Below are 27,364 nucleotides of genomic sequence, written 5' to 3'. Positions count from 1 at the left end.
AAAATTCTAGGTATCGGTGGTATATCTCTAAGTATCGCCAATGTATCGATGTCGCCAATGTATCGCCAATATTTTCGACTGAGTAAATTCCAGGTGTTGCTTGTATAGCTTATGTATCGCCAATATTTTTGACTGTATAAATTCTAGGTGTCACTTGTATCGCCAGTGTATCGGCGATATTTTGATAATATTGCCAAAAATTTGCTTATTAAAAAAATTTCCATTTCAATTTTTCTTTTTATGGGCGCATGGTTGTATGCGGTGTTCAAATTGTTGATGATAATATTGATAATACTACGATATTATCGTTATTGCAACATGGGCAATATCGAGAACACAATCCTTCATTTCCTTTCAAATTCCAGTTATCGATGATTTCTTGGCGAAATACCGTGTGTTGTCAATATTCTGAGATATTGAGGATGTTTGGATGGAAGGTTGAATTGATTGGATGGATAGATGGGATTGATGGGATGGTTGGACTGATTTTTTACAACAACACATGCTTTTAGGTCCCCATTAAATAGAAACTTATTGTGTACGCATTCTTTTTGCATTTTTATTTTTTATTTTATTTTTTATTTTGTTGTAATTTCTAGATATGCAAATCTGTGTATTTTAGCATCTCTGAAGTTTCACCAAAAAATTCCACCGTCTCCCCATGTATCCCAATGTTTTCTCGCATTTCCAGTTATTGGCGATATCGATATTGTTTCCGTATCCCCAACCAACGAAACTTGTAGCGATACCGATACTTTGAACACTGGTCGCTCCCTCATTCATAATCATGTTAGCATATCATCTCAACTCCGTTCCCAACATCCATTGTATTAAAGACCATGTGGTAATCCTTCGTCCTTTGGTATGATTGCTTTTGAGGGATCCTCTTGTGTGACTGCTCTAATTCAATAAAGACCATGTGGAGTAATCCTTTGTCCTCTCCCTATATTTCTCCATCAGCCGTCAAAGTAGAAAATAGCCCCAACTAGTAGGAAATGTGTATCTTTATTGATAGACAAAATCACCATAATCCTATATGTGCATTACATGAGCTTTACTTCTATATTTTGGCAAGAGCATGTGATACGCCAATGCTTGTGGCGCCATGCCTTCTTCCATTCATTTCTTGGGTTTAAATTCTTTATTTTGTCTACACAGTTTTTTCATTCCTATACAATGAAGAAGCAAAATTGGCAACCTTATTATCTTGAACCAAGTCCTGCAGACGTTACGCAAAGTATCATCACGAAGGCTTTAGTAGATCTCAGTAGAATTTTTTTGGACAGTTAAGATTTAAGAAGAGAAAATCTTTTAATGGTATGTTACTGCAAATGTTTTGCAATAGGGACAAGTATGAGATGTTGGTATTGTTTCTCCATTGAGTCTTCTTGTGGCTTTCTTTTCATAGATGTAGTGAAGATAAGGCCTGCTTCACTTGCATTAACGATGAATATATGATGCCAGGTGATAAGTTCTCTCTCTATAAAGGACCATGTGCGAATCCAGGAATTCTTATGGCAATATCAGCTGCTGGACCAGGCAAAGGAGGTGGTTTGTTGGAAAGGCCAACCATTGAGAAAACCTCCCCTGGGCGTGAATCCGAGTTTGACTTGAGGTAGATTCGCTAAAACTGTTAGTTTGCTATCTTGCACTTCTCATGCATCACTTTCCTCGAATTACCTAAACTGCATATTCCTCAAATTCTGGATCTTAAGTTAATCCCCATTTTCTGGGCCCCCATGCCACCACTTCCGCAACAGCTTGTCACTTTGTGGAGGAAATTGCCAAAAGTGAAGGTAAGGGAAATTTCCAAAATTGCTGAACACATTTCCTCTTTGCCAGTTTGCACTCTTTCCTCCCAAAGCAACAAGCTATAGCTGATTGGGTGATGCGAGGCCCTAGAAAATTGTGTTTTACTCCCGATTTGTAGGGATATTGATGCGGAAACAAGACCGGAATGCTATGGGGATCTATTTCAGCCTTGGGAGGTCCAGATACTTTGAGAACATTAATTTCTTCAATAATACCCATGCATGGTACAGAATAATGTTGAAAACAGAGAAATAGAAGAACAAAAGGATGAGACTAGAAGGGATAGATGCTGCGGAGTCTCGCCACAATAAGATAAGACCAGAGGAATCTTACTCTTAGATTTCTAGAAGCATCTCACTTCTAACGAATTCCAATAGCAGTATACTAGAACAAAAAAAATAAATAAATTCCAATCAATCATGTCAATTTCTCCCTTTCGGCCCATATGTATCGCCATAGAAATTCCAATTAAAATCAAATATCTACTTGAATACCATTGCTATGAGCCTTTCCTAATCCAACTCATACTTCCAATTAATTGCTAAGCAAATCTAACGAATGAAAGAAAGTAATTAACCAAAGAAATTCTAAGTATACTCAAATTACTCTTGTATACACAATTGTATGAAACTATGGGGCTGAACAATTTTAGAAAACCACAAAATAAAAGCTATAGTTTGTATATAGACCCTAGAAGGCTTTGGGTTGGACTTGTGAGCTTCACAGTCCAATCAGTTCTTAATTTTAGGCATTCAGTTAGATTTGTGGATCCCGTAGTCCAATTGGACCCTTGATTTTGCCCTTCAATCTGCCAGCAGTGGCGTACACTTCAGGACCTCCTCTGGTCCTCGAATTTGTGCTTGTCACTTGCCACATGTTGTCCTTGTCACACTTATTCATTGGCTTCCCTGGGAGCTGGTGATGTAATCCTACACGTCAGATTGGCTTGATCACTGTCAGATCTCAGATAAGTGTCTGTTGTTACATCTTCTTTCTCGTAAGCTGAGATCTTTGCTCCATCTTTATACAACCATTGATCTTTGAAATGGCCACCCCGATCAGTGTTGGGTTTTGCCTAACATACCCATCTCAACCACACTTCGAGTTCACTTATCTTACTGTTGAACTTCCTGCCACTTTGTCTATCTGGCCGATGGTTTGCCTTTTGGTTCATCATCTGATCCATCCGTTGATACATCAATATGTTTATTTACTGATGTATCGATTCATCAACTGATTGATTGATTCATCAATTGATCAATCAATTCATCAATGAGTCGACCCTTTAGTAGACCCATCAATAACTTAAAAAATGGATTCATCTTGGACGATGATGCTTTCCTCAGACACCTCTTCTGTTAGATCTTCATACCACTCTTCCCTGTTACAAGGCCTCAATTCCGTTGCAGTAGCATTTTCACCTTGATTTGTCACCATGGAATGAGATCTGTTGTGATCTTTCTTTCTATACCGGCTATCAATGAATTGTTGGAGCTGTTCATTAATTTTTCTTGTGATTTTCATTATCTCCCTCAACATCTCACTGACCTATGCCTGCTTCATACTTGAACAATACAAAGTTCCACCATGAGCTATCATTTACAAACAACTGAAGTATGGAGGTTTATTGTTGTGGTGATGAGTGGAATGTTGGTAGGGACTGCTGTAAGAAGCATTGGAATGACCTTTTCTCTATATCTCATCAAGAACAACTGGATGAGCTGGTATTTAGTTTATTGGATTTGGGTATGGACTGGTTAGGTCATGGTGTGCCATAGTGGCCATTATGGGGTTGTAACAGCCGTTTCGTGACAAAAATGGTGGAACCATTACGCGTTATGGGGTCATAAAGGCCGTAATGATTGTTATGGAAAAATAACCTGTAACAGCTGTTTTGGCCCCTGTAATAGTTAGGAGTCCAATACATGTTTTCTTAAAAAAAGAATTAAAAAAAGGGTGTAATGGTAATATTGGTGGCCGTTACAGCCACCATTACTATTACACAGTACCTTGGGTTAGGGCGATCATCATCATCATGTAAGTGTTATTCCAACTAAATTGGGGTTGGCTACATGAATCCTTTTCTGCCATTCCACTCTATCAAGGGCCATAACTTCAATTAAACCATAGGTCATCAGACACAGGTGCATTCAAGGTGTACCAACGAAGAAAGCGCTAACCACAAGTGCTGTCCTTGTGGATAGGCGAATATTGAGGAGTTGAAGACCTTTCACATGTGATTGGACATATAGAAGACACCACTTAGGGAAGACACATGTGAAGGAAGATTGGAGAAAGAGGACCGAGCGCCCAAACTTTCCCATACTTATGTTATTTGCACGTTTTTGACTTAGTTAGCGGTCTTTTAGTAATCTTATATCTTTATTTGCTTATCCTAAGGGTATTTTAGTAATTTTATGTCTTTATGTGCTTATTTAAGTGGGGTAAAGCCCTAAACACGAATTTCTACTATTGATGAATGAAAAGCTAACCCTTTGGTTTCCTCCTTCCTTTCTTCTCTCTAATGGTGCTTCTTCTCTCCCTTGATCTTCTTCTTCTAATTTCTTCTTGTGCCTCTCCAACTTCCTCAAGGTAATAACTTTCTTTCTTCTATTTTTTTGTTTTGGCTAATTCCTCTTCGATCAAAATCTTGAGAACCGATCTAAACCCTAAATCCCCAAATTCTCAAATCCCTAATCCGAGAAACTTCTTGGTTCTTCGGACTAGTGATCTTCATTGATCGATTGGGTGTGACCATGCAAGATCGGGAGGTCTCATCCTCGCCGGATCCAACCTAAGTAGTAATTGAATTCCATACTCCATGGTTGTAGTGATGGCCCGCTCCATTGCATGTTTCCTTTATGATTTTCTCAATTATGATGATTATTGTTAGAATTTTAGATCATTTATTCCTTTTATTTCCGCTGTTTAATTATCTCCATGAGCATGCATGATATTTAGGGCTGTCGTGGGTCAAATTTGGTATCAAAGCCTAGGCTTGCATGGTTTTTATCTTTATCGAGTTATCAATTTAGGGTTTTGATTTTTAGTTTTAACTTAGGAAAGTTTCAAGTTTAGAAAGTTTTCAATTTTCGAAACTTTCCAATTTTAGAAAGTTTCTAATGGAAAATTTTCAGATTTGAGTTGTTTCCTGTTTCAACTTAATTGTGTCAGTTCATAGTAGTTTTGCATTCATCGCATTCATCTTGAAAGTCATAACACCTAGTAGTCTAGTTAGGTAGAGTTTGGTTCAAGTCTTCATTGTATGCCCACGAGAAGAGGTAGAGGTTTCGGACTTCAACCTACCATGAATAACGAGCAGTTATCTGAGCAACTTGCTCAATTGATACAAAAGATAACCGCCCTAAGCGAGTCAAAGGCGTGAGTTTGCCCGCCTTGAGAACCAAATTACCACTATCATGACTAAGGTGGAGCAACTAGAGGCGTCCCAAAAGGAAAACCCCGCTGTAGGGGAAGATGCGCACTCCCAAATGGAAGGAATCATTGAAGAACGTGCTGCCACACGTGGTGGTAGTGAGGATAGAGATCGTGGTAACGGTCGTGGTGTGGTGCGAGAGGCACGAACCACATGTGGTCATCAAGACCGTTATGATCCAGATGAGCGTGCGATGAAGAGTGTGAGAGTTGAGGCCCCGAGTTTTGATGGACGCTTGGATCCCAAGGCATTCCTTGACTGGGTTGCTGACATGGACCACTACTTTGAGTGGTATGGCAGAAAACCGTCAAATGCGGTTTGATAAGATGAAGCTTGTGGGTCAAGCCAAGCTCTTCTGGACCAACACCAAGCGTAGGGTAGAGAGAGTTGGTAGAGCCCCTATCACACATTGGTATGAGATGAAAGAGAAGTTGAAGGAGAAGTACCTTCCTCTCTCATACCGTCAGAAACTCCATGACCAATGGCAATCCTTACGCCAAGGGTCAATGCCTACCGCTGACTAAATCGCTAAATTTGAAGAGTATGTGATGCGATGTGATAACCGAGAATACCCTCTAGTAACGCTCTCGCGTTTTAAGACGGGTTTGTGCGGATCTTCAGCGCGAGCTTATCACTCGGCCCTTAACGGACTTAGATGAAGCATATCAAGTCGTGCAGGAGTTAGAGCAATATCTGAAGGCTCCTATCGTTCGTCGTTTTGAGTCCGAGACTCCAATACTAGATCTAGTTCCCAAGGAACTAGACCTAATATTGGTAATCAACCTAGGGCACAGCGACCATTCCGCCAGGCCTAGGGAGGACAAGGGCAAAGGGGTTCTTGGTGCCGGTCCTAGTAACATGAGCCAAGTGAGGTGCTATGAGTGTGGCAACCTTGGCCACATGTCTAATCGTGTCCTACGAAGAGCCGTGGGAGAGCCTTAGTTATAGGCGAATCCCACGAGGGTGGAGATGACCAGGGTGATTATGAAGTTGAAGAGTATCACCCTGAAGGAGGACTTACCGATGAAGAAGAAGTGGATGGAGAAGCAACGCTTGCAGTAGCTCAGTCTAGAAGTAGTGCTGACGGGCGTCGAAGCACTATCTTCTACACTATTGCCAAGTGTGGTGAAAAGAATTGTAAGGTGATAGTGGACTGTGGAAGTTGTCAGAATGTGATTTCCACTAGCACCTTAGATCGCTTAAAATTGAAATCCACACCTCATCCAGACCCGTATAAAGTTTCTTGGGTTAACAAGACATCCCTACCGTCACCCAGCAATGTCTAGTCCCCATCGAGTTTGGGTCATACAAAGAGTCCCCGTGGTGTGATGTTTTACCTATGGATGTGGGGCATGTTATCCTAGGTAGACCGTGGCTATTCGATAATGATGTCACGATCTTTGGCCGTTCGAATGCGTGTACTTTTATGTATAATGGTAAAAAGATCAAACTTAATCCCATGCCACCTGAGAATACACTAGGAAAGAAGAAGGATGAGAAGGCAAGTGAGCCTAGAGAAATGGGGAAATCCAAACCTAAGTCTTTACATATAATCAGCGCAAGAGAGTTTGAAAAAGAGGCTAAGGAGGATTCTATGGTGTATGCCCTTGTGGCTAGAGAAATTACACCTGAGGTTCTATCAGAGTTGCCCCGTGAGGTGACCTCGGTCCTGAAGGAATACAGTGATGTATTTCCTGAAGACTTACCGAATGAGTTGCCACCTATGAGGGACATACAGCATGCTACTGATCTTGTCCCATGGTCTACTTTACAGAACCGTCCTCACTACACGATGAACCCGCGCATGCAGAGTTGAAGAAGCAAGTTGATAAGCTTCGCAAAAGGGTTTCATCCAAGAGAGTATGAGCCCGTGCGTGCCTGCATTGTTGACGCAAAGAAAGACGGCACGTGGCGCATGTGTGTGGATAGCCGTGCCATAAACAAAATTATTGTCAAGTAGGTTCCCCATACCTAGACTTGATGATATGCTTGACATGATGGCCGTCCACTATATTCTCTAAGATAGACCTCAAGAGTGGATATCACCAAATTCGTATACGCCCCGGAGATGAGTGGAAGACGGCGTTTAAGACGAAAGATGGGTTGTATGAGTGGTTGGTCATGCCCTTCGGCTTGACTAACGCACCCAGTACTTTCATGCCGGTGATGACACAAACTTTGAGGCCGTTCATGGAAAAATTCCTAGTGGTGTACTTTGACGATATTCTTATTTATAGTACCACTAAGGAATCACACCTTGAACATTTAAAGAAGGTCTATAGTGTCCTTAGGAAGGAAAAGTTGTACGCTAATCTTAAGAAATGTGCATTCATGTCTAATCAAGTTGTGTTCTTAAGATTTATAGTGTCATCTGAAGGGATGCGCGTGAAAAAGTCAGGGCCATAGTTGAGTGGCCAGAACCAAGGAACATTCATGAGGTGCGAAGTTTTCACGGCTTTGCAACCTTTTATCGTCGGTTCATTAGGGGTTTTAGCACGATCATGGCTCTCATTACCTAGTGCATGAAAAAGGGAGAGTTCGTGTGGTCTAAAGCCGCCATCAAGGCTTTTAAAGAAATTAAGGGCAAGACGGTGGAAGCTCCTGTCATGCGTCTACCTGACTTTTCTACAGTCTTTGTAGTAGCGTGCGATGCGTCTGGTGTCGGTATAGGTGGAGTGTTGAGTCAAGAAGGACACCCAGTGGCCTATTTCAGTGAAAAACTGAATGAGGCAAAACAAAAATACTCCACTTACGACAAAGAATTTTATGCGGTAGTGCAATCCCTGAGACATTGGCGACACTACCTCCTACCATAAGAATTCGTTTTGTTTTCTGACCATGAGGCTTTGAGATATTTGCATTCTCAGAAGAAACTCAACCCAAGGCATGCCAAGTGGGTAGCGTTTCTTCAGGAATATTCGTTTGTTTTGAAACACAAGGCCGGGGTTGAAAACAAACCAGCGGATGCCCTTAGTAGGAGAGTGGCGTTGCTCAACTCTTTGAGTGTAGAGGTAGTCGGATTTGAGCAACTGAAAGATGAATACCCCATATGTCCTGATTTTGGGGGTACTTACACGTCGCTCTCTAGTGACCAGCATATTATGGGTGGATATGTTCTTAAAGATGACTTTCTTTTCAAGGGAGACAGACTTTGTATTCCCCGTATGTCCCTTCGTGAATTCCTCATCTGGGAGCTTCATTCAGGAGGGATAGCTGGCCATTTTGGTCGTGATAAGACCATTGCCCTCGTGGAAGATCGTTTCTATTGGCAAGCGCGACGTAGCCAAAGTTTTAGGGCAGTGTCGAACATGTCAGCTGGCAAAGCAAAGAAAGCAAAATATTGGGCTGTACACGCCATTGCCAGTGCCACATGCTCCGTGGCAGGACATTAGTATGGACTTCGTGCTCGGGCTTCCTAAGACTATAAAAAGCACGATTCCGTTTTTGTCGTTGTGGACCGTTTTTCTAAAATGGCGCATTTCCTTCCATGTTCGAAGACTTCAGATGCGTCTCATGTTGCTCGTATCTTTTTTGATGGTGTGGTGCGTCTCCATGGGTTACCTAAAACCATAGTGTCTGATCGTGATGTTCGATTTACTAGCTATTTTTGGAAGACATTGTGGCACATTATGGGAACTCATTTGCAATTTTCTTGCTTACCACCCACAAACAGATGGTCAAACTGAAGTGGTAAACCGTAGCCTTGGAAATCTTCTACGTTGTCTAGTGGGTGAACATGTTAAGACTTGGGACCTAATTTTACCAACTCGAACTTGCTTATAATGGGTCAGTTAATAGATCTACGGGGTTGAGTCCTTTTGAAATTGTAAGTGGTTATAAACCTAGAATGCCCATAGATCTCTTACCTATGCCTGTTACCCAAAGGTCTTCTGAGTCAGCCGATGCATTTTCATGATTTGCATACACATATTAGACAGCGGTTAAATAAGAGCAATGATGATTATAAAGTTTTAGCTGATTCTCATCGTAGAGTGCAAGAATTTCAAGAAGGAGACTATGTAATGGTGCGAATAAGGCCAGAGCGATTCTCTCAAGGATCTGCAAAGAAATTACAAGCGCGTAGTGCTGGACCATTCAAGATATTACAAAAGGTTAGGTCCAACGCGTATCGGGTTGACCTTCCATCTGAAATGAGCATTAATCCAACTTTTAATGTGAAAGATCTAGTCCGTGCCCATACTCACATTGTTGATACATCATCCCTTTCATGGCCTTTTTCTGAGTTTGCTACCCAACCCCTTCCACCCCCTCCTCCACCCATTACCCATAAAGAAGCAATTGAGGAAATCTTGGATGACGAGATAGTATCCACGAGAGATGGGGGTTTCCAAAGGTATCTTGTCAAGTGGAAGAACAAACCATCGTCTGAATCTACGTGGCTGTCGGGCGACGCATTGCAGGGTATTGATCCAGATCTACTTGAGCGTTACAAAAGTTTCAACTCGTCGGGGTCGAGTTTTTCTCACCCGAGGGGAATTAATGCGGACACGGGTGCATTCAAGGTGTACCAACGAAGAAAACGCCAACCACAAGTGCCGTCCTTGTGGATAGGCGAATATTGAGGAGCTGAAGACCTTTCACATGTGATTGGACATATAGAAGACCCCACTTAGGGAAGACACATGTGAAGGAAGATTGGAGAAAGAGGACCGAGCGCCCAAACTTTCCCATACTTATGTTATTTGCACGTTTTTTGACTTAGTTAGCGGTCTTTTAGTAATCTTATATCTTTATTTGCTTATCCTAGGGGTATTTTAGTAATTTTATGTCTTTATGTGCTTATTTAAGTGGGGTAAAGCATTAAACACGAATTTCAACTATTGATGAATGAAAAGCAAACCCTTTGGTTGCCTCCTTCCTCTCTTCTCTCTAATGGTGCTTCTTCTCTCCCCTTGATCTTCTTCTTCTAATTTCTTCTTGTGCCTCTCCAACTTCCTCAAGGTAATAACTTTCTTTCTTCTATTTTTTTTGTTTTGGCTAATTCATCTTCGATCAAAATCTTGAGAACCGATCTAAACCCTAAATCCCCAAATTCTCAAATCCCTAATCCGAGAAACTTCTTGGTTCTTCGGACTAGTGATCTTCATTGATCGATTGGGTGTGACCATGCAAGATCGTGAGGTCTCATCCCTCGACGGATCCAACCTAAGTAATAATTGAATTCCATACTCCAAGGTTGTAGTGATGGCCCGCTCCATTGCAGGTTTGCTTTATGATTTTCTCAGTTATGATGATTATTGTTAGAATTTTAGATCATTTATTCCTTTTATTTCCGCTGTTTAATTATCTCCATGAGCATGCCATAACTTCAATTAAACCATAGGTCATCAAGTCTTTCCATACTAACTCCACCCATGTCCTTTCGAGTCTTCCCTTGCCCTTTTAGAGCCTTCAACTTGTACCAACTCACTCCTAACCGGTGCAGTTTTTTTTGTCTTTGTTGCACATGACCAAATTATCTAAAGTTCACTATCCCTCATCTTATTACCTACCGGTGCTACTTCTGAATTCCCTCGGATGCATTCATTTCTAATTTTATCCTTGTCTTGCCACTCACCCATCTCAACATCCTCATTTAAGAGCTTCACTCATCCTATGAACATGTTGTTCCTTAACCGCCCAACATTTTGTCCATAAAGTATGTCTGGTCTTATAGCCATCCTATAAAATTTCACATTTCACTTTCAGTTTAAGTGTTACACGCTGATCACATAAAACTCTAGAGGCACACCTTCATTTCCTTCACGTCGCTTGAATTCTATGGGCAACGTCCTTCTCAATCTCTTCACCCTCATGAATTATTGACCCAAGATATCGAAAGTGGCCATTGTGGGAAACTTCTTGGCCAACAATCTTAACTAATTCCTTGTTCTCACTCCTATTGTTACTAAAATTGCAGTCCATAGACTCTATTTTAGTCCAACTAATTAATTTTAAATCCTTTAGGGTCTGTTTGGATGCCTGTAAGTTGGGTAAAATGTAAGTGACTTAACAGGGAAGTCATAGGTGGTGTTTGGGGGGAGGAAATTCACCTGTAAGTCATAACTTGGAAGTCACTTACATGCAAATCTTCCAAGAAACTTCAAGGAGCTGAGGGTGAGAATTGAGAAGTCACTTCCCTGTAAGTGACTTTTAGGCCCAACATTTGGATTTTTGAAAAGAGGGAAAGGGGGGTAGATGCACCAACAACCTACTTGCAATCGGCTCCAATCTGTGTGTGTGTGTGTGTGTGTGTGTGTGTGTGTGTGTGTGTGCAGTCGCTATGCGCCTCTTTGCGGTCGGTAGGGTAACAAGCTTATGTTTTTTTCGTGTTTGAATCGGGCCTCGATTTGGTGAGGCTGTGACAATGGGCCTACCTTATGTCTTGATATATCCGTGCCGTCCATCAGTTCTGCTAGCTCGTTTTAGGGCTTGGGCCAAAAAATGAGGCAAATCCAAATCTCAGGTGGGCCACATCACAGGAAACAATGGCAATTGAATGTCCACCATTAAAGACTTCCTAGAGCCCACCGTGATGTTTATTTGCCATCCAACTTGTTGATAAGGTCACACAGACCTAGATGAAGGGAAACATAAATATAAAGCTTGATCTAACCTTTTTGTGGCCCGCAAGAAGTTCTATTGGGGGGCATTCAATCACCATTGTTTCTTGTGGTGTGGCCCGTTTGAGATTTGGATCTTCTTCTTCTTTTTTGGCCATGCCCTATAATGAACTGACAAAACATACATCAAGGTGGGTCCCATGGTCCAGCCCATCATGGTGGACCATTGCTCTTAATAATATTTTCTAATAATTCCCTACTCTTAGTTTGGTTTGACGTAAATATACAACTTACCTATAAGTGACTTACAGGTTTGCAAACACAAAAACCAACTTACCTGGCTGTAAGTGAGTTGCAGCTTACATCCAAACAGGATTACCTATAAGTGACTTTCACCTGTAAGTCATTTGCAACTTAAAGAACTTACAGGCATCCAAACAGGCCACTAGATTTTAAAGCGTCCCTTCATAAATTTAACGTTGTGTTTACGACCTCCCACATTTTGTCAATCAAAACTATGTCTACAAACAACATATACCATGGTGATCTCTTTTTTGCTAATGCCTCATTAACTCATTCATAACCAATGCAAAAAGGTATGGGTTCAATGTCGACCCCTGGTGCAAGCCTACAGTAATTGGGAACTCACTTGTCTCCCCATAATGGTCCTCACATCTGTTACTCCTCCCTCATACATATCCTCAATCATGTCAATATACCTCTTGAAACTCGTTTCTTTCTCATCACCCACCGGTTTAACTCTATAGGGACCCTATTATAACCTTCATCTAAGTCAATAAACATTGTGGAGATCCTTTTTCCCCTCTCTATATTTTCCCATCAATTGTCCAAGTAGGAAAATAACTTTCGTGGTAGACCTCCCTGGCATGAAACCAAATTGATTTTATGATACATTTATCTCATGCCCGAGACTTTTGCTCAATCACTCTTTCCCAACATTTCAAAGTATGGCCCAATGCCCATAAGTTTAACGCCACAATAGTTAGTGCAAATCTGTATGTCTCCTTAATTCGTACAAATAGGTTCAACATTACTTTTCCTCCATTCATCTGGCATTTTCTTCAATCTTACAATCTTGTTGAACAACTTTGTCAACCAAAATAGCCTAGTATCTCCCATATGCTTCCAAACCTCTATTGCTATACCATTTGGTTCAAGGGAATTCCCTATTTTCATCTTTATTAAAGCTTCTTTCACCTAGGGGGTGTTTGTATTTTAAATTTACGTTGCAAATATAGTGTAAAGTAGTCATCATTAATTACACCTATAATCAGTGTTTTAATTGCCGGTGATAATATCGTTTTATCGCCAATAATATCATTGTCGAAGGAGCTGCGACAACAAACACCACTTATATCTATTCTCTTCCAAATGTCGTCGATATGATCGTGATATTATCACTAGTATCAATAAAACATCATTTTATCGCCGATATTTGTCCTTATCTACCAAAAAAGTCGAGAGTTTTTGATAAAATGGGCGATATTTTCGCTGGATGTCGACATCCGCAAGACAGCAAGGACCGTAAATACCTCCGAAATTATGAAAAAAATCAAAACATCTTCTATTTATTATTATTATTTTTTTGGATCTTAGTTAAGCAAAAAATTTTGGCAGTTCTTACGAAAGCACGTTGGATTAGAGGTTCGATTTGGTGAAGAAATCGACATTTCCTGGCTAGTTATCACACCGGCTCGAAAACAAACTGTTGTTTGAATAAACAGCCTAAAAATAAAAAATAATAGAAAAAATGAGAAAGGGGAGGGAATTTCATCGGAAGCTTCTCTTCTTCTTCTTCTTTATCTGCTGCAACTCTCTCTCTCTGTCTCTCTCTCATCTGAAAAATGAGCTAAAAAGGCTCTCTCCTCTCAATAAACGAGCCTAGGAAAGCTGTTTTATGACAATTTAATAAAAGAGCCAGGAAAAGGCTGTTTTCTGACATTTTAATAAATGAGCAAGAAAAGGGGTGTTGTCTTTAAAAGGCCTCATATGTTACTCGGGCAGTTTACGATGCTTGATACACAGGTAGTAAGGAATTGTACACATGGCACCTCTTGATTGGTGGACACTTGCTAAAAAAATCTGTTTAAATATTTTTAAAAATAAAATAAAAATATGTTGGATGGTTGGATGGATCATTGGGATGAATGGATGTTTGGATGAATGGTTGGATGGAAAAGATGGTTGTATGGTTGGATGGATGGATGTATGTTTGGATGGATGGATGGATAGATGGATGGGATGGTTAGATGGATGGATGGGATGGATGGGATGATTGGGATGGATTGACAGAATGGATGGATGTTTGGATGGTTAGATGGACGGATCTAATGGTTGGATAGTTGAATGGACAAATGGATAGATTGATCGATGAGATGGTTGGATGGGATGGACGGATCTAATGGTTGAATAGTTGGATGGACAGATGGATAGATTGATCGATGAGATGGTTGGATGGTATGGATGGACATTTGGATGATTGGATGTGATGGTTAGATAGATGGGATGGTTGGACGATTAGATGGGCGGATGGATGGTTGGATGGTTGGATGGTTGGGATTGGAATGGATGGTTGGGATGGGAATGGATGGATGGTTGTTTGGATGGATATGAATAGATGATATGGATGGATGGCTGTTTTGATGATTGGATGAATGAGATGGTTCGATGGATGGTTGGATGGGATGGGATGGTTGGATGGATGTATGATGGATGGATGGGGTGGTTGGATGGATGTATGATGGATGGATGGATGTTTGGATGATTGACGGGATGGTTGGATGTATGAATGAGATGGTTAGATGTTGGATGGATGGATGGATGGATGTTTGGATGATTGGATAGATGGATGGGATGGTTGGATGAATGGGTGGATGGTTGGATGGTTGGATCATCATGCATTTGTGTCGTGCTTATATGTTTATTTATGCATTGATGTGTAATGTATGCATACATTATGCATGTTTGTTTGTTTATTCATTGATTTAATGGGATTTAATCCATTTTTGTATTTCTATTGGATTGATTTCTTACGACAAATGGTTTTAGGCTCCTATTAAATAAAAACTTCATTGTGTATGCACTCCATGTGCAATTTTTTTATTACTAAATATGCAAATATCTGTATTTAGACATTTCCTTGTGTTTCACTAAAAAATTCAATCATTTTCCCATGTATCTCCCCCATTTCCGGTTATCGGAGGTATTATCGGCGATAAATACCGCCGATAACGATATTGTATCTTTATCTCTGGCTAGCGAAACTTGTAGCGATAACGACAACTTGAACACTGCCCCTTTTTTTTTTTTTTTTCTTTTTTTTTAACACACGCATGCACACCACCACACGCTCACGCCGTAGTGGGATTTCACCACATATGGGTACTCGAACCCTCGACCAGGTGTTGAAACTCGTAAGAGTCTACCACCGGAGCAAGAGCAAGGACCCACTCAAACACTGCCTATAATTATGGCTCAAACCCCAAAGCTAACATTGACAAGTGCTGTATTTGGGCACAAAACAAAGACAGGAGAACGTTTTGGGCGCAAAGACTATAGGGCCTACCATGATGTATATGTCATATCCTTGCTGTCCATCCATTCTGCCAACTCATTTTAGGGCATGAGCCCAAAAATTAGGCAGATCCAAACCTCAAGTGAACCACACACTACAATAAACAATATGAAATGGACACCTACCATTGATAACTTCTTGGGGGCCACAGAAGTTTTGGATCAAGCTAGTATTTGTATTTATCCTTTATCCATGTTAGTATGACCATTTGAATAAGTTGGATGACAAATAAACATTAGTGTGGGCCCTAGGAAGTTTTTAGCTTTCAACGGTTGAGGTCCGTTCGGACCATTTTTTTCATGTGATGTGGTCCACTTAACTGTTGGATCTGCCTCATTTTTGGACTCGTGCCCTAAAATGAGCTGGCGGAACAGAACAGCATGGATATGACATATTCATCATGGTGGGCCCCATGGTTTTATCAGTATAGAAATACGTGGAATTCCCTGCTTTAGGGGAGAGGATTCACACAGTTTTCAAGGAGAAAATTCCTCCCTCAAGCAAGCGGGGTAAGAAGTAATTATGGGTCCTTCTATCCCTATGCTGTCAGATTAATTGTCATTTAATAAGTTCTGAAAATAGCTTTTCCACCTCCATTGATCTCATTGTCCTTAACTAATACCCTATTGTCATCACTCTTAATGCATCTAACATGATCTAGGTCCCTGTTCTTCCTCTCTTTCATTTTTACTAGTTTGTAGACATCTTTCTCACTTCTCTTGTTCCCAATCTATTGTAAAGATCATCCTAACCCTTCAGTTTAGCCTTATAGAAAGATAATGCAATGTACTTGTAGAATGTTAGTGTGTGGATGTGTTGTGTACACAATCTTTTTGTGTTCTTTAGTTGAATGTAAGGGTGTTCTCTGGTAATATAATAAAATTTGTGTTAGGGCTTGTGGCCCTAACACACAAAATGTGCTTCTCTCTTAGAACTCACCCTTCTCTTCTTCTTCCCTTCTTCCATCTCTCTTCTTCCTTCTTCTTCCAAACCTCTCAAATCAACTTGGTATCAGAGATAGGTTCGTCGCGTTGACTGGTTCTATAGGAGTCTGCTGATGTCAGCAACCGTATGATTGATGTCAGCTACTGTATGGTTCGTATGGCTTGGTTTTGATCAGTAAGAATATGCTTTAATACATCTTGAATTTAGAAGAATTATGGTGATTTTTGTGAGATTTTTGGAGCCCATTTGAGGTATGTTTCACTCATTTTTCTCTTTCAGCAAAAAAAACCCTAAATCTCAATTATTCTTCAATTTTGCCCAAATTAGGAGCTATTTCTTTGGATTATCCTCACATGATGGATCATATTCACTGTATTTGACTCCTCATGGAGTTGTTTCTGAGAGAGGAAGCGATTTGGGAGTGCTTTGAAGTCAAACAGAGGGTTGACTGTACCATTTTTGGTCTTGGGGGGTTTGATTGTACACTAGAGCTCACCGTGTATGTGCTGATGGCTGATCTTTATGTGTAAGGTGGTGTTTGTGCTGAGTTCAAGCCTTTTATGATCCTTGTTGTTGAGTTGCTCCTTTTTAACTGTTTTGGGCCCTCAGACCATCATCTAACACTAAGTTTTTGTAGATTTGTGATTGTTTCTATCCCATGGTCCTCTCTTTGCGTTGTTTTCTCCTGGGTTTATTGTGTGTGGACCCTTATGGAGAACAAGATGTCTTTAGGATCTGTCGTGGGACCTTCGGATTCTCATCCCTTGTTAATCACAATTGTAAAGTTGAACGATAACAACTATTGCAGTGAGCTCAATCTATAAAGCTATTTTTAGGGGGAGGAGACAGACTTCCATATATATTGGATGAAGCTCTAGATTCTACAGATGCGAATTTCAAGTCTTGGACCAAGGAAAACTACCAAGTCATGGCTTGACTTCTTAACAGTATGGAACCAACTATGAGTAATTCTATCATGTTTTTAACTTCAACGAAAATGATATGGTACACCCTTCACGACATGTACTTAGAAGCTCAAAATATATCAAGAATGTTCACATTGATATCAGACATTGGAAGGTTTCAACAAGATTCAAGATCCTTGAAGGAGTACTTTGCTCTTCGGGGTATGTAGGATAAGTTAGACCTCTACCATCTCCTTCTCTTTAATTGTATAATAGACCATGAGCATGTATGGAAGCAGCGTGAAGAGAGCAGAATTATGTAGTTCCTTTCTGGTCCTAACCCTGTGTATCATGTTGTTCAGAGACAAATTATTGTCATGGATACTCTTCTTCTCTAATAGCTATCTACGCCATGTGTCAAAAGGTCACTCACTATATTATTCACCTCTCCCTTTGTTTCGCTAGATCAATCTGCATATGCTGTTGGGGAGCGATCTTCATTTAGCTATTGTACTCGCTGTGGAGGTACCAACCACCCCGTCAATCATTGTTGGGATTTTGTTGGTCACCCATCTTGGGGGGTGTGTCAGTGGCTGGTAGTGCCCCCACTAGTTCTGAGAAGACTTTCAGAGCTGATTATAGCAGAGAAGTCTACCTTAGCTGATTTCATTCTCGTCTTGTGAGGCCTATGATGCCTTGATGCGACCGCATGTAAGGTCCCTAACACTTCTAGAGCCTCTATAGCCCAGTTAGGTATTGCCCTCCATTTAGCTTCTCCTTCTACTTTCTAGGACACATGACTGGTAAGCCTCATCTACTTAGCTCCTATTTTCCTTCTACCCAGTCCCACTATGTTATTGTCGTTGATGAAAACCAAACTCCTGGATCTGGATCTAGTTCCATAAAGCTCTTACTATGCACTTGTCCTCAGTTTTGCATGCACCCAACTTCTCCTTCAATCTATTATTTGTCAGCTCTCTTTCAAAAATCTTGAATTGGTCAATAACTTTTCTTCTCGATTTGTGTTTTAGGACCTCCAGACGAAGTGGATGATTAGTTGGGGCCATGAACATGGAGGGGTTTATTTTTTTGATGATGCACCTGCAATAGCATGTGATGCCCTGTCCTTAGATAATAAGTCTGTATCTTGATGGCATTATTGTTTAGGGCATCCATCCTTGTCTAGGTTAAAACTTTTGTTTTCTTCTATATCTGTATCAAAACCTTTATACTGCGAAACTTGCGAATTCTCCAAACATCATCGGGTTGTGTTTCCTTCTAGTTTATTTGAGAGGCCATACCATTCGAGTTGGTCCACTCGGATGTTTGGGGTTCTGCTCCTGTTGGCTGTTGCCTCTCTTTCTGGATATAAATATTTTGTTACATTTATTAATGATTGCACATGGATGACCTGAGTTTATCTTCTAAAATCCAAGCGTGAAGTTTTTGATATGTTCAAGCTTGTTTACAACGAAGTAGCCAACCAATTTCAATGCCCCATCAAAGTTTTACATTCTGATAATAGGGGCGAGTATATTTCGAATGCTTTTCTGCCTTTCTTGTAGGATCATGATATTGTCCCGTATAGTATGTCCACGAACCCCTGAACAAAATGGTGTAGCTGAGCGAAAGAACTGTCACCTTCTTGAAGTTACTTGTGCCTTCCTACTTGGTATGAATCTTCCCAAACGATTTTGAGATGATGCCTTACCATTGTTTTCTTGTTTAATCTTATTCCCATCTTGAATACTGTCACACAAGTCTTCTTTTGAAATATCGCAACCGTTTCCGTTACCTCCCTAAAGTTTTTAGGTGTACATGCTTTGTTTAGATTCTTGATGGGACTAATTGACAAGTTTGAGTCCTCAGGCCATAAAGTGTGTTTTCTTAAGTTACTCTTGGTCTCAGAAGGGGTATAAGTGTTACTACCCTTTGACCTATAAGCGGTATGTGTCAACAGATGTCACATTCCTTGAAGAGATTCCATACTTTTCTACTGAAGGCATATCTCTGCACCATCCTCTCTCTAGTCAGGGGGAGTATTATTGTCTAATTCTAACCCTATATACCTCTTCCAGTTTTATGTTTAGATGATGATATGATATCTTGATGTAGAGCAGGTCGCGGACATTTTCATGTCCAAGATGGATCAGAGAAGGCCCGATCGGAGGCAGAAGTCACCAAGACCGTCAGAACCTTAAAACAGGCATATCTCGCAAACCGGAATGAGTTACTCGACGTACCATATGATTTTGGGATAGGACGAGCCACTGTAGCCAACCAACTCGGCTATGCCGGGTTGCCCACATCGAATTTGCGAGATTCCATCATATCGATGGTCGAATTCCATGTTTATTTCCGTTTTTACTATTTTTAGTAAGTTTTAGTTTGATTATAACTCTTCATCCGTTGGGCTTTAGGAGTTGTGTCCAACATGAAAAGTGCTTAGAATAATTAGGAGAATAACGTGGTTAAGCCACATAGGACACTTACTATAAAAAGTAAAATTACTATTTATAGTAAGTTACAAATTTTAGGGTGTTTTAGTTATAGTTTAATTTTGAAATTTCTTCCAAGCTTGTTATCCCTATTTAAAGGGTTGTAAATTTGTTTTCAATCATTAATCAATCAATTTATGAATTTTCATGAATACTATTTCTATTTTCTTGCTTTTCCCTCGTGGATTCGAGAAGTTTCTGTGAGGAGTCCAGATAAGCTTCGTGGATTCGAAGTAGTTATCCATGAGGAAGATTGTGATCGACCTCATCACATTCATCCCTGCGTCAATTGGTATCAGAGTGAGGACTCCCCTTGGGCCGATAACAAACAACGAAGGTCTGAACAAAAATCCTGTGGACGGTGATCCAGTGATTTGTTATCTTTCGGAAAGAATGGAAGCTTTCCACCGGGAGAGTCAGTTGACCATGCAAGGGCTGTAGGCGACCCTCAACCGTATTGTGGATGCGCTAATTCCGCCCCGAGCTCAAAGTGATGCTCAACCGCCCGTGGTCGCTGTACGACACAACCCCGATTTTTGCAAAGCACCATCAGATGATGGTAAATCGCAGGCCACCACTTTGATCGTGAAGAAGCCGTTATACATGCCAAAGGTAGAAATAAAATTACAGCGAGACAACATCTTTCGAATGAGGTGCACTGTAAGCCAAAAGGTCTGGAATGTGATCATTGATGTCAGGAGCAGTGAGAATCTCGTGTCGAAAATAATGGTGGAAAAGCTACAACTGAGAACAGAAAAGCATCCATCTCCGTACATGATTGGATGGATCAAGGAGGTAACCGAACAATGCACTGTCTCATTTTCAATTGGTAAAAATTATAAGGATCAAGTACTTTGTGACGTAGTAGACATGGAAGTTTGTCATATGTTACTTGGTCAACCATGACAAAATAATATTGATGCTATTGCTACGCATAGAGGTCGAGATAATGCATTTATATTTACTAAAGACAGTAGAAAGATTGGTCTTGCCTCTATGGGAACGAAGAACTAACCCAAGACTACTAAAGTTAAGGAACAATCTCTCACAACCAAAAATGCTTTTGTTAAACAATCTGAGGAAACAAGAGATAGTCAAGGAGAGCATGAGTACATGTATTATGTCAACTCAAGAGCCTAATGCCAAGTATAAGAGAATGGCTAATAAACATCGGCATCAAAAGTTATCTTAGAATCATGAATCAAGTCCCTTGAGTAACTCGAGGACAAGTTTTTTCTAAGCGGAGGGGTCTGATGTAAAACATGTCATATATACATTCCTAGCATGGTTGGACCAAAAGAAGGTGGACCGTAAATTAATCATGACTTTTGATCCGGGTATCGTTACGGCACACCAAACCGAGTATCACGAACCGAAGAAGCACGAGAACTCGAGGATGAGTTCTTTTGAAATGGGGGGGACTGATGTAGAGCGGGTCGCAGACATTTTCATGTCCAAGATGGATTAGAGAAGGCCCGATCAGAGGCAGAAGTCATCAAGACCGTCAGAACCTTAAAACAGGCATATCTTGCAAACCGGAATGAGTTACTCGACGTACCATATATGATTTTGGGGTAGGACGAGCTACTTTAGCCAGCTAACCCGGCTATGCCGGGTTGCCCACTCCGAATTTGCGAGATTCCATCTTATCGACGGTCGAATTCCATGTTTATTGCCGTTTTTACTATTTTTAGTAAGTTTTAGTTTGATTATAACTCTTCATCCGTTGGGCTTTAGGAATTGTGTCCAACATGAAAAGTGTTTGGAATAATTAGGAGAATAACATGGTTAAGCCACATAGGACACTTTCTATAAAAAGTAAATTTACTATTTATAGTAAGTTACGAATTTTGGGGTATTTTAGTTATAGTTTAATTCTGAAATTTCTTCCAAGTTTGTTATCCCTATTTAAAGGGTTGTAAATTCATTTTTAATCATCGATCAATCAATTTACGAATTTTCATAAATACTATTTCTATTTTCTTGCTTTTCCCTGGTGGATTCAAGAAGTCTCTGTGAGGAGTCTAGAGAAGCTTCGTGGATTTGAAGTAGTTATCCTTGAGGAAGACAGTGATCGACCTCATCACGTTCATCCTTGCGTCATATCTCCCTTGTCTATCCCAAAACCTATTACTGTATATCATTGACGAACTAAAACTGCTACTAATCACCCACCTACCACTTCATCTGCTCTCGTTGGTGATTTAGGTATAAGCTCTCACTCTCAACTTCATGACGATCTTCCCATTGCCTTACGTTAACCTCCCTGCTCATGTGCAAAGCATCCCATTAGTAATTTTTGTTTTCCACCACCATATTTCACATTCCTTCCAGTCTTTTGCAGCTTTTATATCCTCCTCTGCTATCCTGCGTAGTTTAAAGGAAGCCATGAGTAGCCTTGACTGGACTAAGGCTATGATGGAAGAAATGCAAGCTCTGGAGAAGAATAATACTTGGGAATTGGTTTCCTTACATGAGGGAAAACGAATTGTTGGATGCTGATGGGTTTACACCACCAAGTATCGATCAGTTGATTTCATCGACTCTTATAAGGCATGACTGGTCGCAAAGGGTTTTACTCAAATATATGGTGTGGGCTACTTTGAGACTTTCTCTTTGGTGGCCAAACTTAGTTTTTTTTTTTTTTTTTTTTTTTTTCATGTGGCAATAAATTTCTCTTGACCCTTATTTCAACTAGATGTGAAAAATGCCTTCTTATATGGTAATCTTGTTGAGGTCTATATGGGCCAACCCCTGGGTTTTTCGATGTGTCACATTTCTCACAATTCAACCCTTGTGTGTTGCCTAAAGAAATCAATTTATGGTCTCAAATAATCCCCATATTCCTGGTTTGATAAGTTCAATTGTGCTCTTCTGGACTTTGGATTTATTCGCAGTGAAGCCATTCATTCTCTATTCATTTGCCATTGACTTACAAGAGTTATGTTACTGATTGAACATTCTCTATTCATTTGCCATCAACTTACAAGAGTTATGTTACTGATTGTCTATGTGGATGACATTGTGCTATTTGGAGATGATACTGAGGAAATGACGGCTCTTAAATCTTTTCTCAAAACTTGATTTGAGATCAAAGACATATGGGCTTTTTGGTATTTCTTAGGGATTGAGTCGCTCGATCGAAGTCAGGAATGGTGCTTTCTTAGAGAAAATATGCCCTAAATCATCTCAAAGAGACAGGGATGCTAGGATGCAAGCCTGCCACTACGCCTATGGATACTACTATGAAGCTCAATCCTAATGATGGTGCTCTCCTCTCTGATTCAGGGATGTATCGTCGATTGGTTGGTTAACTTATTTGTCTCACTATTATCCTATTGGATCTTTCTTATATTGTGGCATTTATTAGTCAATTCACGCGCACCCGTTGTACTACGCATCTAACAACAGTGTATTGTATCCTTCAATTTCTCAAGTCTGCATTAGGTAAAGGTTTGCCTTTTTAGCAACATTGATGCATGCCCATGACCCACCTAGGCCCACGGCCTACTTAGGCTCATTTTGGTCCACTGTATGGCCCAACAATATGTAGGCGCATGGCCCACCATAGGCCTAACATGTGCTAATTTTTGGGCTGATTATTTACAGATTTGGGGGCTTAAATCAAGAATTACAACATACTATTTTTGGGAGATCGGGGGCTGATTTGAAGATGTGATTGATATGATTGAAGATATGGGCTAGATTTAGAGATATAATTGCTTTCCATGATTGTTTTTCATTAGGCTTTTCCCATATGAAGAAAGATTAGATTAGTTTGTAATAAATTATGATTGATTATTCTCTTAGTTGGAGAGATTTCAATTAAAGATTCATTTTGGATCTATAAGAGTTAGTAATGCAAATAATTTTCTAATTGCAGTTCTTCTTAAAGTTTTTGTAAGAGATAAGGTCAGAATTGAAGACATGGACCAGGTCTGCTCAGCCATCGTAGACTTCTTCACCAAACTGCTTTCTAAAGAAGACCAGCCTAGACCAGCTTTAGATTAATTGCCCTGTAGGAAAATATCGGAATCAGAGAAGGAAAATTTGGAAAGGCCATTGATGGAAGAAGAAATTAAGGAAGCTATAGATGCTCCGGGGAGCAACAAGGCCCCGGGGCCTGATGGATTTCCAATTCGTTTTTTTTTTTTTTTTTTTTCAAGTATTCTAGGAGACGGTGAAGAAAGATACAGTGGAGTTTATGCAAGAATTCTTCACTAGGGGACACATTCAGCATGGGGGACACATTTTTAGAGTCTCTTCGCGCTTTCAGGCCCATCAATTTGATTGGCAGCCCATATAAAATCTTGGCTAAGGTGATGGCAAGCGGATTCAGGAAGATTTTATCATCGGTCATTTTAGAAAACCAGGGCGTGTTTGTGGCGGAAAGGCAAATCTTAGACATTGCTCTCATGGCCCACGAATGCATTAACTCCAGGCACAAATTAGGGAAAAAAGGTGTGGTGTGCAAGCTCGACATCGAGAAGGCATAAAATCAAGTTGACTGGGGATTTTTGGAATATATGTTAAAACGGATCAGATGCGGTAACAAATGGATCAAATGGACTATGGATTGTGTCTCTTTAGCTTTATCCTCGATTTTAGTAAATGGATCTCTGAAAGGGTTCTTCAAAGCATTTAGAGGCCTTAGACACGGCGATCCATTATCTCCCTTCTTGGTCCTATTGGTGGTGGAGGCAATGAGCAATATGCTATATGAAGGGGAGCAAGTGGGCTTAATATCGGGCTTTCGCACATTTTTCGATGGGCCATCCATATCGCACTTACAGTTCGCTGACGATACACTGCTATTTAGTGATGCGGATCTGACCAAGGTAGACAATTTGAGGAAAATAATGGGTTGTTTTGAAGAGATATTAGGGCAAAGGATCAATTCATCCAAGAGCGAGATGCTCGGTATTGGCATCTCGAAAGAACTACCTTCCTATTCAAGGATATTTGGATGTGGAAGTGGATCCTTCTCGTCATCATGTTTGGGTGTGCCACTGTGTTTCGGTAAGCTGCCAAGGCACTTATGGAGCAAGGTGATCGAGAGGTTCGAATGGAAATTATTAATGTGGAAAGGCAAACATTTATCCCTCGCCAGCTGCATCACTCTCATTAAAGCGGCATTATCCAATCTACCATTATACTTCGTGTCCTTTTACAAATGTCCCAAGTCAGTTCTAGACAAACTCGAGAAATTGCATTGGGATTTCCTATGGCAAGGGTCTGAAACCAAGCACAAATTCAATCTCATAAAATGGGAAGAAGTTTGCGCTCTTATTGCCAAAGGGGGTGTGGGATTAAGGGATCTTCATCGGATTAACATGGTCTTGCTTGCCAAGTGGCAATGGAGAGATTTGGAGTAGAAGAAAACAAGCTATGGAGGAATATTATTGCTAAAAAATATGGGCTGGAAGAGGGGGGCTGGGAAATCAAGAAGTTGTCCCACTATCGTGCTTCGAGCATATGGAGGGCGATCCTCTCGGTCTCTTCCTCAGTGATGGCCTCTTCTTCATTTAACCTTGGGAATGGATCCCGCATTCGATTTTGGGAGGACCATTGGTGCAACCCCATAACATTATCTAAATCTTTCCCCTCGGCGGCTGTTTCAGCAGCTAAGAACATCACGGTAGATTGATGCTATTCGTTTTAGGGAGGGAGGGGTGCCCGGTGTCCACCTTGCAGAAGGGGCCTATCGGATGTCGAATCGGAAGAATATCCTAGATTGTTGTCGAGTATTCAACTCTTCGTCCCCTCCTTGGTAGAAGCAGACTCTTTGGCGTGGCCAGCTACAACATCTAGATCATTTTCCGTTAAATCCTTCTACAAGAAGACAAGCCCACCTAGTAGTGGGGAGGACAACCTGGCTCCGACTGACTTCTGGTTCTACAGAGCCCCCTAAAAAAGTTGTGGTGTTCACATGGCTGGCAGGTAGGAAGCAAATCTTAACCGTGGAGAACTTGCAAAAGAGAGGTATGGACCTCGCCAACATCCATCTCCTTTGCATGCAGGGTGCCGAATCTGTAGATCATCTACTCTTGCATTGTCCCTACTCTAGCCAGATGTGGATCCATATGGATGCAGGACATGAAAATTAAATATGATATGCGAGATTTCAGGCTTAAGATCACGTTAGTTCAGAAACAATTACACAAATTCCATATCCCACATGAAAGTCCAAACATTCAATTAAGGGGAATCTATGCGGGTCCAGGCCTACACATGATAGGGCTGGATCAATAAAAATTATAAACCAAACGATACTCAAAGATAAGAAATAATCATGCACATATGCATAGTAATTAGTCCCTAATCCAAGGCATTCACCAATTTCAAATCAAGGAACCCTAGGGTAAGAAAATGGGCATAAAATTGGAGATTTGAGTAATTTAGGGTTAGGTTTAGGGATTTTGGGTGAAAGCGGAGTGAAAGAGAGGAGAGAGACGAACCAGAGAAGTACCGCACACGTGGACAACAACAATGGCCTAGACGCACATGCGTGTGATCTCGACCGCAATTGTGTGGGGCCCACTATTCAGAAAAAGGCCACCTTGGCCCTGGTCGGCCAAGGATGGACTCCAAAACTCCCAAATCTCAGCTCGATCCGATGTACGGTTTGTGCGTGATGCTCCACATAAGTTTCAGCCCTCCTGTAGGACTAGATTCTGAAATTCTGCTGTGGGGAGGAGAATTGCTACAATAGATGATTGATTCGAAGTGTAGATGATGGGGTGAGATGAGAAGAAGGGATGGTAGAAGATGGTTAGTAGAAATGGCGATGGATGGAGGCAAATCGGGATAGATGTGGCTTCGCACCACGGTAGTTAACCCTTCGATGAAGGGAGGGCTTCGCACCCAATTAGGCTTCACAACTCAGAGAATAGGAAAACGCAGAATTTTTATTAATCTTTAATCAATTAAAAAAAGCTACAAGGGGTGCCTATTTATAAGAAAACCTTATACCCCAAAACTCACGCCATGTGCGCAACCTATTACTTGGCAATGAAGTAAACTAAAATAAAATTAATCAAAGAAATCTAAAGCGTCCATGATGTTCTAAATAACATTAATAAGCAAAACCTAAAATATGAAATCAATCTGACTAGTGGGCCACGATCATGAGATCCCATGATGGGCTTTTCTTAACTAACGGGCCTACTCTTTTGAATCAAAACTTCGTCTTCTAGGTAGGAGGCCCTCCCTGAACGTCGTCATCGATCTAGGTCGACGGTGGGACCCTCCTTCTAGCGTACGTGCGTAGGGGGGTAGTGTGAGTGCGCGCGATGTCCCCATCAATTCTCCCCGGTTGCGAAGATTTCGCTACTGGCGAAATATAACTCCTGAACCGCTCCAGGATGTCAAGATCAAGTCTCTGAAGCTCCTCCTCAGTGAATCACGTGCTGTCTGAAGTTGGGCGTGACTTCCATTTGACCAGGTACTTCTGAAACCCGCCGTCCGACGTTGAAACTATCTAATGGTCCAGGATATCCTCTATTTCCTTTTTGGGTGTGTGAAGGTTAGGTATGGGAGGTAGAGGATGGTAAAATGGGGAAGATGGGTCGAGACAGGTAGGTATGGGAGGTAGAGGCTGAAAAAATGGA

At 40.9% G+C, this 27,364-nt stretch overlaps 1 protein-coding gene across 1 annotated transcript in view; it reads left to right on the top strand.

Moving 5' to 3' along the window:
• Window positions 1–27,364, top strand: part of LOC131227069 (ATP-dependent Clp protease adapter protein CLPS1, chloroplastic) — a 42,248-nt gene that overhangs the window by 5,551 nt on the left and 9,333 nt on the right. Inside the window, exon 2 of the mRNA XM_058222778.1 lies at window positions 1,465–1,615. Within this exon, the coding sequence (XP_058078761.1) occupies window positions 1,465–1,615 (151 nt within the window). The remainder of the gene's footprint in view (window positions 1–1,464; window positions 1,616–27,364) is intronic.

The sequence above is a fragment of the Magnolia sinica genome, chromosome 15 (assembly GCF_029962835.1).
Source record: "Magnolia sinica isolate HGM2019 chromosome 15, MsV1, whole genome shotgun sequence".
Lineage (NCBI taxonomy): Eukaryota > Viridiplantae > Streptophyta > Magnoliopsida > Magnoliales > Magnoliaceae > Magnolia > Magnolia sinica.
Note: the sequence above shows the minus strand (reverse complement) of the source record. Positions and strands in the feature narration are given on the sequence as shown.